This window comes from Dipodomys ordii, unplaced genomic scaffold, assembly GCF_000151885.1.
Source record: "Dipodomys ordii isolate 6190 unplaced genomic scaffold, Dord_2.0 Scaffold168, whole genome shotgun sequence".
Classification (NCBI taxonomy): Eukaryota; Metazoa; Chordata; class Mammalia; order Rodentia; family Heteromyidae; genus Dipodomys; species Dipodomys ordii.
This window is the reverse complement of record NW_012267384.1, coordinates 2,136,793-2,148,413: the sequence shown is the minus strand read 5'-3', so window position 1 is coordinate 2,148,413 and position 11,621 is coordinate 2,136,793. Positions and strand designations below refer to the sequence as shown.

Below are 11,621 nucleotides of genomic sequence, written 5' to 3'. Positions count from 1 at the left end.
CCAACCCTGCTTTTTAAAATTGACTCTTTTCTGTTTTCAATTTCTTATATATGTTCCTTTCTTCCTTTTATAAAGTTTATGTTGATAGCTGTCTTACATTCTTATTTTAGTCAGCTCTGGCTACCATAACAAAGTATCAAACAGTATCTTCCCACAGCTCCAGAGGCTAAAAGTTCAAACAACCAAGGTGTCTGTATGGTCAGTTTCTAGTGAGTCTTTTTGGCTTGTAAATGGCCACCTCATTCTATGAAAGGAGACAGCTAACTAGCTCTTACTATTTCCTCTTTAAAAGGCCTTACCCAGACTTCATCTTTACTCACCTCCCTCCAAAATCTTATCTCCAAATAGAAAAACACTGGAGCTTCCGGGCGCGGGTGGCTCACGCTTGTAATCCTAGCTACTCAGGAGGCTGAAATCTGAGAATCGCGGTTCAAAGCCAGCCCGGGCAGGAAAAACCGTGGGACTCCTATCTCCAATAAACCGCTAGAAAACCGGAAGTGGCGCTGTAGCTCAAGTGGTAGAGCGCTCGCCTTGAGCTGAAGAGCTGAGGGACAGCGCCCAGGCCCAGAGTTCAAGCCCCACGACCGACAAAAAAAAAAACAAAAAAAAAAAACACTGGAGTTTAAGGCTTCAATAAATGAATGAGGGAGGAGACATACACAAACACAAACATTCAGCACATTTAGTAACAGAGAAACTGACAAATCATCAGATTTATATAAATCTGATTAAAATCCCCTGATACAAACTAGTTAGAAACAAACTAGTCCAGTAAAAAATTTCCCTTTTTTTTCTTTTTTTTTTTTCATTCGTGGGACTTGAACTCTGGGCCTGGGCGCTGTCCCTCAGCTCTTTAGCTCAAGGCTAGCACTCTACCACTTGAGCCATAGCACCATTTCTGGTTTTCTGGTGGTTTATTGGAGATAAGAGTCTCATGGATAAGAGACTGTCCTGGCTGGCTTTGAACCACAATACTGAGATCTCAGCCTTCTGAATAGCTAGGATTACAGGTGTGAGTCACCGGGATCAGTCTTCCTTTTCTTTCTTTCTTTCTTTCAATAGCAGTCTTAATTCAACAGGAAAGGAACTGAATGTTAAAGGAACGTAGTGCTGTAAATTAAGAAAAATTACATGTAATAAAAAAAAGAAACTGAGACATACATGGTTTTGACAAAAACTGAGAAACAGAATAGTAATGTACTTTGGGGGGCATGTATAATAATAAAAACAACTTTAAACTTTTATTCTTTTTTTTTACTTAAAAATTTTAATTGACATAATTATACATATTTACAAGGTACTAAAGATTCTGAAGAGTAATCTAAAGCATTTGGATGTCCTTGGAAAGTAATGTAATATACACTAACATTCCTGTATTACATTTTTATAGATATTAAAAAGAATAGTAAAAGACCTGCTTTTATTCAAATTACAGAAAACTGGTCTGGGAATATAGCACAGTGATAAAGTGCTTGTCTAGTCAAGGTCTAATCCCTAGCACCATCAAAAAATAAAAATAAATGATTTAAAATTAAGAATAAAGAAAAAAGTAAAACTGGAATAGTAATACAAAATAGATGAAGTTATAGTTGTTTTGTGCTGGGTCTTACCTCATTTTAATACAAATAATTATTTTTATTACTACATAAACTTGGTGGCATAACATGTATTTTTATTGACTGTATAAATTTATTCATTACAAAATATGTTAAATGCATATATAATATATAATTTTTAAAATCTGGTCAAGAAGATTTTCTTAATGACTGTGAGGTAAATAGATGACATTTTTCAAATTTTTTAGTGGAAGGGTGGAGCATTGTAGAACAAAAGGTGACAGATTCAGAGTTATGTGACCAGGCAAGGTCATCTGATTATCAAGTTACAGTTATTTATAGGATCCAGGATTTTCTTGCCTAAATGTGCTGCAGATGAGTGTATTCAAGATGAAGAAGTAGAAAATCTAACTAGAGTTCAGCTCTTAATACATAAACAGCTGTGGAAACTAACCTTTAATTTTTCAAAATTCAATCAGATGTGTGTATGGTCCATTAGTATCAAGCTTTAGTACTTGCCTGTTCCCGTAAGTGCCATGTTTTACTACCACCCCAGCTTCAGCACACTTGATGTTTGCAGCTAATTCTTTTTCACACAGAGTCACAAAGTGGGAATAAAGTTCTAACCCTTCTTCTTTTCCACAGTTAGAGTGATACTGCATATTTCTTCCTTTTACTCTGCCTCCAAGGGTGGCTTGAGGAATGATAAGAACATCACCAGGTAGATCCAATATAGAGACGTGCTTGCCATTTTCTGTCTCACTTAATTTCACATTTAACAATGTATTAACTGGATAGAGAACAAAAGGTAAAACATTTTGAAATAAAAAGCAAAGCTGAAGAAAACCTTTTAACTTAGTTGGCAAATCCCACATGTAAAACCCAGTTTGTTAGCTCTTATTCCTATCTTCTTTGTGATTCAAAATTCAGCTTCACGAAGTAGTCCAAGCATGAAAAAGAAAAAGACTTTATACAGAAAAGATTATAACAGGTTTTTTTTGGGGGGGGGGATGGTCAGGGATCAGTTATGGGGCTTTAACTCTGGGCCTGGCACTGTCCCTGAGCTCTTCAGCTCAAGTTGAGAGCTCTACCCCTTAAGCCACAGTGCCACTTCCGGTTTTCTGGTGGTTAATTGGAGATAAGAGTCTCACAGACTTTCCTGCCTGGGCTGGCTTTGAACTATGATCCTCATATCTCAGCCTCCTGAGTAGCTAGGATTACAGGCATGAGCCACTGGGTGCCCGGTCATAACAGTTTTAATCTACAGAATTAACTATATCATGGAACCTCAATAAGTTTGCCTCAGGAGAATACATGAGAATATTTTCCCTCTGTTTCCTGTATTTTATAAGTAAATTCCATTAGAAAATACCATGATAAATCCTCAAACCAAACCCTATTCTATAACAACGACTATCAGAAGGGCACTTATTATTTTAAAATATTTACCTACAGTTTTGAGCTGTGACAAAGTTTTCAGGTGTAATCTCATTACATACCAGCTCCTTTTGCTGTTTCATAACCTTAAATGTACTATTGATATGGACTAATCATTTTACAAATATACTCTAAGGCAGAAGTACAAAGACAAAATACAATGTTAAAAATCAAGAAGTAGAGATACAAAGCTATTAACACTATCTTCTTAAACATACAAGGAAACAGGGTGCTATTTTCATAGCATTTATGAGACTATTGCTAACAAGTGTCAAAAACACAATAAATATCTAGTGTTATTAATCTACCTAAATTTAGAAAACTTTTATACCTGAACATTAACCATTTTCAAAATAATAACAAAAGAAGTGTCTATTAGAAACAAATATACCATTTAGGGAGATAGTAATAATGGTATAAATGAATTGTGCTTGCAAAGAACAGTACTGAGAAAATGGTAAAATGGCTTTTTTTTTTTTTAATCCAGTCCTGAAGCTTGAACTTAGGGCCAGGGTTCTGTCCCTGAGCTTCTTTTGCTCAAGGCCAGCACCCAACCACTTCAGCCACAGCACCACTTCTGGCCTTTTCTGTTTATGTGGTACTGAGGAATCAAACCCTGGGTTTCATGAATCCTAGGCAAGCACTCTACCACTAAGCCATATTCTTAGCCCCAAAATGGTAAAAGAAACTTTATAAATCTCTGACCTCTATTCTTAAACTAGAGAAAGGCATGCTTTTGTGGCAGGTAGCTAATGGTTTTAATTAATAGAGGATCCATAGTAAGAATTTATTATATCCTTATAGTAAGGATATTAGGAAGGATTTGGTTTGGCTATCCCTCACTTTAAAATCATGTAATTAACCAGTTAAAAACCTCCCAAAGTAGCTGGTCGCTGGTGGCTCACGCCTGTAATCCTAGCTACTCAGGAGGCTGAGATCTGAGGATGGCGGTTCAAAGCCAGCCCCGGCAGAAGAGACCGCGAGACTCCTATCTCCAACAAACCACCAGAAAACCGGAAGTGGCGCTGTAGCTCAAGTGGTAGAGCGCTTGCCTTGAGCTGAAGAGCTGAGGGACAGCACTCAGGCCCAGAGTTCAAGCCCCACAACCGACAAAAAAAAAAACAAAAACCTCCGAAAGTAAACACTCAAATTAATTCTTAAGCTATGCCTTATGCACTATCAATTTTCACTTAACATCTATTTAAATATTTCTATAATTTCTAAATTACTACTAGGGCTTTCTTATATAGCCAGTAGTCCTTAGTGGTTGCTTCTATGGAAAACTGAGTCTCCAGAGCACTTCATTCCAAGCCTCAGGCTAGTACGAGACTAAGCCGGCAATTTTGCATTAACACAGGGGAGGTAGTATAAGTGCTTTACACACTTCCCTCTACTGGCCACATCTGGGAACTCAATACTGATATAAACATCAGTAGGTAAAAATAGATACAAAACAAATACAAGTAGAAATAAAATGAGACAATGAATTAATGGCATACTGGAAATTCAGAGATCCTAATGTAGGTAATCAACCAAATAAATTCAAAGACATCGAGTAGAAGGTAAGCTTTCACAGATCCCTGGACCATAGCCCAATTATACTGAAGATGAATTGAGAAAGACTTTCTAATTTCTACATTAGCTATGTATTTTAGACTTATTTTCCCAAGGGTTATAAAATTTGATTGGAAAGACTGGGGGAGGGGAGTCTAAGAGAATCCCATCACATTTGAGGAAAGTACAACCCTATCAATAATAGATTAGTTTATTTATTTAATTGTCTGTCCTGGGGCTTGAACGCAGGGCCTGGGAACAGATTCTTAGATCTCAGCTTCCTGGGTAGCTAGAATTACAGGCATAAGTCACTGGATCCCAACTACACATTTATTTGGTTGTAACTCAAACCAGCAGTCAGATTCTTCAAATGCATATGGTACTTTAATGAGAATCATACCAAGTTTTTTGTGTTAGATTCTGCACTTGAAGAATTAAAGAAGACCTCCTCAGTTTTTTTTTGTTGTTGTTGTTTTTCATTGGTCGTGGGGCCTGAAGTCTGGGCCTGGGCGCTGTCCCTCAGCTATTTAGCTCAAGATTAGCAATCTACCACTGGAGCCACAGCACTACTTCGGGCTTTTTCTGCTTATGTGGTGCTGAGGAATCAAACCCAGGTCCTCATGCATGCAGGGCAAGCAATCTACCACTCAGCCACCTTCTCAGCCCATTTTTTTTTAATTCACCATAATCTTAGACATCTATTTGAAGTTAATTCACTAAGACATACAAAGAAGTATAGAGCATTTTGTCTGTGTAAAATAAAATGCTGCTTGAATTTGTTGGGCTTATTTTATGATTAAAGTTTATTTAAGATTCTGATTCAGGAAGTGGCTTAAGTGGTAGAGCACTCTCCTTGAGCTGAAGAGCTGAGGGATAGTGACCAGGCCCAGAGTTCAAGCCCCACGACAAAAAAAAAGGAGAAAGAAACGTACTCCCTACCTTGCTGGTAGCTGGTGGCTCATGCCTGTAATCCTACTCAGGAGGCTGAGATCTGAGGATCACAGTTCAAAGCCAGCCCAGGAAGGAAAGCCCATGAGACTCTTACCTCCAATAAACTTCCAGAAAACTGGAAGTGATGCTGTGGCAAGCACTACCACTGAGCCACCTTCTCAGCCCATGTTTTTTTTTTTAATTTCACCATAATCTTACACATCTATTTGAAGTGAACTCACAAAGACATACATAGAAGTACAGAACATTTTGTCTGTGTAAAATAAAATGCTGCTTGAATTTGTTGGGCTTATTTTATAATTAAGGTTCATTTAAGATTTTGATTCAGGAAGTGGTGCTGTGGCTCAAGTGGTAGAGCGCTTGCCTTGAGCTGAAGTGCTGAGGGACAGTGCCCAGGCCCAGAGTTCAAGCCTCACAACTGACCAAAAAAAAAAAAAAGATTCTGATTCAACCTTAGAAAGGCAATCTTAACTAAGTTTGAGAAGAATTTTTTCCCTGTTTTTGGAGAATCTTACTATATTTTTATGGCCAATGAAGACTTAAATCAGGGTAAAATATCAACTTAGGAAAATGGACAGGCCTTTAACACCTCAACATTAGGATTTCACAAATTATCCCCTATAATGGAAGTCCTCATTTAATTTTCTTCTTAACCTCTCAAACATTCCTTATTGTGTTCTGGGTTCAAATTTCAAACTACTATACATACTGCTTTTCTATCATTTTCTATCATAGTCTCTTGAATGTAATTTTCATAGTTGTCAAATATGCTTGTTATATTAGTACAAAAAAGAAGCCATAGCTTTCTATCCAAGGTATTCAGAAAATTATTCGTTCTTGAGTTTATTTGATCTCTTCTAGTGACCTTCAGGTCATTAGCTTCAACTACCCAATGTTTATATTTATATATATATATCCATTATTTGTATTTTTAAAATTCTGAGACAGGGTCTTACTATGTTGATTAGGATGGCTTTGAACTCTGGAATGAGAGAATACTCTTCTTTCAGCCTCTAGAATAGCTGGTACTAATTTTTTTTTTGGGGGGGGCCGTCCAGTCGTGGGGCCTGAACTCTGGGCCTGGGCGCTGTCCCTCAGCTCTTCAGCTCAAGGCTAGCGCTCTACCACTTGAGCCACAACACTACTTCTGGCTTTTTCTGAGTAGTTTATTGGAGGTAAGGGTTTAACAGACTTTCCTACCTGGACTGGCTTCAAAATGTGATCCTCAGGTCTCAGTCTCTTGAGTAGCTAAGATTACAGGCATGAGCCACCAGCACCTGGCTTTAGTTTGTATTTCTTATTGATTCAACTAATAGGTGCTGTCCTTCATTAATAAGGATATCATAAAATGTCTCCAACATTAGGGATAGCTACATTACTTCAAGATTTTTTTTCTGTACATATTTGTTAAAATCAAAGCAGGTGATTGATCTGACATATCTAAATCTATATCATGCAGCGCTATGGATATTTCAGTATACAAACTACAGCCAAATAAATTACTGTCTAGAGATCCTTGAACATTTACTTTTGTTTTCAATACAACTAGAGGAAGTATTTCTGAGATGACACTAACTTTGGTTTAAAAACTAGAATTGTATTTGTACATATTCCTTACAAAGACATACATAAATGGCTAATATAAATTCTTCCAAAACAATGATGTAATTTTGACCTGTATAAATTTCACAGGACTCACAACTTATATAGTGTTGTTTACTACCTCTTTTCTCCTATCTAGAGAGTAAGAGAAATATTAGGAAATGAACAACCTGTTTCTCCTTATGTAGCCATCAGCAACTTTCTGTAACCTTGGCCTAAACTATCATGTGTATATTTTGTGTTTATAAATCAACCAATAAGCTATTATGAAAAGCTGCATATGTTTGAAAAGAATTCTACCATATATGCATATTTTAACTGTAATAGGCAAATAGCTAAAGCCAACGATGTTAAACAGTTAGCTAATAAATAATTTATAGACCAGGACTATTTGTGATTGTATTTCAGTAGTTCAATGTAGAGTACTTGTCTACCACGCAAGTAAATAAGTAAGTAAAAAAGTTTGTGCTCCTTGGACATTGCTATTCTTCCTTTTTAAAATCTTTTTTTTTCTGTGCCTGGGCTTGAACTCAGGGGTTGGGCACTGTCCCTGAGCCTCTCTGTGCCCAAGGCTAACATTTTACCACTTGAGCCACAGTCGCTTTTTCTGTTAATGTGGTACTAAGGAATCGAACCCAGGGCTTCAGGCTTACTAGGTAAGCAATCTACCACTAAGCCACATTCCCAGTCCCATATATTGCTATTCTTATCTTCACTTGTACATTGCTGTTCCTTCTCACTCATTAAAAAAGAAAGAAAAAAAATCAAACACATACCCATTTTGGAAAGAAGTTCTTTATCAGCTCCCTTGAAGAAGCACACGTAAATCACTAATCCTCTCTGAACCTACAAGAAATCACCACAGAAAATTCTGTTTAGGAAGAAGTCCATAGAGATTCAGAACGACATGAGTAAAAATTCAATTAAATTTTACAAACACAGAGAATAAAAATAATAGGAGATTTATGATAGCTTTGATTTCTAAATAAATATAAAAAACAAAATCCTTTCAAGTTTTAATCACCATTACTATTTCTTTCAAAAATTGTTATTTGTTTTTATTTATTTTGTGCCAGTCCTGGTGCTTGAACTCAGAGCCTGGTTGCTGTTCCTGAGATTTTTTGCTTAAGGCTAGAGTGCTCTACCACTTGAGTCACAGATCTATTTATGGCTTTTTTAAAAAATTGAGATAAGAATCTCAAAAACTTTCCTTCTCTGGCTGGCTTCAAACCACTATCTTCAGAACTTAGCCTTCTGAGTAACTGGGATTACAAGTGTGAGTCACCAGACCCCAGCAGGTTTTTACTTTTAAACAGTGATGATCACAGTATAATATCATATATTTACTTCTAACAGAAGTTAGTAGAATTTTCAACCAGCTTCCCCTCATCCACCAAATAAGGCTGACAGGCTTAGAAATATTTAATGTGCAAGGCCCATTTATTTAGTACTGGCTGAATTCACATTATACTAGATAGGACTGATGAATAAGCAGCAGTATGACTGATATATTTTGACATCACTACTATATTCTTCATAGCTTATTTACTTACACATAGCAAAAGAGTTTGATTCTATTTCTATGAGAAACGGATTATTTCTGTTACTGTTATTAATATCATAAATAAACAATGATTAGGATTAGAAAATTGTATTTTTGATAATAAATTCTGCATGACAAGATTGGCTGCTACCAGGAACATAAACTTATTTATTTTACACAGCGACTTGGATATTTCTATTGGCTTTTGTAAGACAGTCTATTAAAAAAAGAGACATTTGATAAATGACTTTGATTCTGCTGACTGAGTCATTAAATTCATGAGTGTATATGGAAAACTTGTTGACTCCATGAGCTATCAAAGACTAAATGAATTAATAATTGTTGTGTTTAAAACATTGCTGGGCTCATGGTAAGTCCTACACATGATTATTAAATGAGTATAGAAAATAAATTTAAAGGCAGAAGCACAATTTATCTCAAATATTAACTTCCACAGTATTTAACATGATTTATGCATTACAGGGACTCAATTTATATCTTAATTGCATTAATTCAACTGTCTCATCTTGGCTCCATTATCTATATAGTGTTCTTGATAAATATAACTCTGTACTCACACTTACCTGCAAAAGGAATCATTGTTAAAAAGTACAATTGTGATTTTGGAATATGCACACCCACAAGAGGCTACCAAATTTAATTAGACATCTACACTACTACTATGGATAGAATTTTCAATAGGAGGCCAAATCTTCATCATATGTCTTGTCAGAATTAAATACTTAATTACTCCCAGAAGTAGTTTACACTCACTACATTACTTCCTTTCATTGTCCTCTGGTTTATTCCAATAATATATCTTAAATTGTGCCCTACATATTCTTCTCTTCAAGTCAAAACCACCACTTTCCTTGTACTTTTCTGTTTTTCTTGGCACTACTTAGGTTTGAACTCAGGGCCTTGAGCTTGCTTAGCTGGAGCTCCACCAATTGAGCTCTGACTTCATACTTGCTGTTTGCCAGTTATTTTGGAGATGGAGTCTAAGGAACTTTTTCTACTTGGGTTGTCCTCAAACCATGATCCTCCAGATCTTATAGCTAGAATTACAGCTGTGAACCCCCAGCCCTTGTAACTTAATTACAAAACATTTCAAATAAATAGAAAAGTACAGTTCTCACTTAAAAATGCTCATTTCCCAGAAAGAAAAATATTATAGTATGTGATGGCAAAGTTCTTAATGAACAAAACTCAAATAAGCAAAGTAACTTTCAACAATTAAAGTGCTGTTTAAAAAAAAAAACAAAGTTAATGGAACAAGGTAAATGATATGTGAGAAAAGAGAATTTACACTTTCTCACCATCTAATTACTTATCTGCTCTTTAATTCAGTCATGTGTGGGAGGGAAGTAAAAACCTTTAAAAACAACTTGTAGAGTTTATAAACAGAAAATAATAGATTAGAAGGTTGCAATAAAATACTTGTGATTATATGTAAAAAAAATGACATGGAAAAGCCTAAAAAAGAAATACGGAAGAACTGTAAATGATTACTAGTTTGAAATTTGTAGTGCCAGAGAGCAACAAATTAGTTTATTCTACATATTTAGATATACAAAACATGAACGTAAAGGAACAAAGTTTCAAATATGGAAGAAAAATCAAAACAAAGATTAAAAAAGAGTTTGAGATAAGGAGAGAGGTATAAACAGGACTGCTGTTCTCTCCTTCCCAGGGGAGAGTTATGAAGGCAATCCACCATTACTAGAAATTATGCACTCAAATCTCCCACTTCTGGGGAAATTACAGGGGTCAGAATAACTGCCTTCATGATCAGGGTATTTTCTCTGTCAGGTAAATATGGAATACAGGAATTTTTAGTGTTCATAAACTATTTTCAAGTTAGCCCAAGTAATAGATTCTGATTTAAGTGTAATTAACCACATGTTCATGGGTAATATTTAAAATGACTTTTTATAGTAAAGCTAGGCTCAGAACTTTATTAACTTTAACTTTATTAACTTTATTATTATGTGAGAGATTCTCCTACATGAAAGATTCTGAATATGTCCGAACATTTTAAGATGAACTGACTGCTTTTCCTATGTTTCAACTTACTCTGAAAAATACATCAAGAGACTTTAAAGAAGATTCTATTTGCCGTTGTGGCCTTCTGACTGGTTATCTTAAAAAAAAAAAGTAAGTATGAAAGTAGAAGTCATATTGAGATGTCTTCAATTCTTTGGAGGAAATGTGTTCCAATAACAACGCACAAGTATTATTAAAAAAAAGTGGTAGTCTTGATTTCTTTGGACCATAAACATAATCTCAGTTGGAAATAAGTCAAAATTTCTTTCAGATGCTTGGGCTGGTGATTAACAGCTCCGTGATAAAATGCTTCCTTGCTTAGGCCTGGGGATCTGATCATCGAATGCTGAAAATCGTTTCTGGAAAAGAAACTGTTTCTGGGAGAAATCTCCTTTCTAGGCTGAGCCCAAGTTACGGTCAGCACGAGTAGGGACAGAAATCAAGACAGATCTCGAACCCTTGGAGCCAACTGAGCCTACCAAGACTGAATCAGTGCCGTGCGGGCCCAGGGCGCCAACCTGTCCGAGGCAAATGAGGCCTAAAGACAGTGCTGCTGCTTTTGTTTGGTTTTCCTCTGCGGGAGTCTGCCTAGCGCGGGGCGGCGCGGGGCAGGATGGGAGGGGCTCTGCGGGCCGGGATGCAGCTGTCCACCGCGCCAGGCCGGGCGCCGGGCGGGGTGGCGGGGCCGGCGGGCCCGGCCAGGGAGGCGCGGGGAGGAAGAATCACACAGACCGTGCGGAAAAGGATAACGAGAGCTGCCCGGCCGCCGTTACCTCCACCCACTGGGCCGTGGCGTCCCCCTCGGCTGGGCAAACTTGCAGTCGGGCGTGCAGACACTGCTGCAGGAGCGCCCGGGCCTGAGGTGTCCGGCCGCCGTCAGCCATGGTCAGCGCCCACACCGCCGCGCGGGTCCCTCAGGTTCACGCCGCGCA

General features: G+C 37.3%; 1 protein-coding gene across 1 annotated transcript; it reads right to left on the bottom strand.

The window, feature by feature from the left end:
- Window positions 1-1,257: 1,257 nt before the first annotated feature.
- Window positions 1,258-11,621, bottom strand: Dtd2 (D-tyrosyl-tRNA deacylase 2 (putative)). The gene is made up of 3 exons (XM_013033450.1): window positions 11,463-11,621; window positions 7,877-7,946; window positions 1,258-2,346 (listed from the first exon to the last, which is right to left on the bottom strand). The coding sequence occupies exons 1-3, from the start codon at window positions 11,571-11,573 to the stop codon at window positions 2,021-2,023; spliced, it is 507 nt and encodes a 168-aa protein (XP_012888904.1). The 5' UTR covers window positions 11,574-11,621; the 3' UTR covers window positions 1,258-2,020.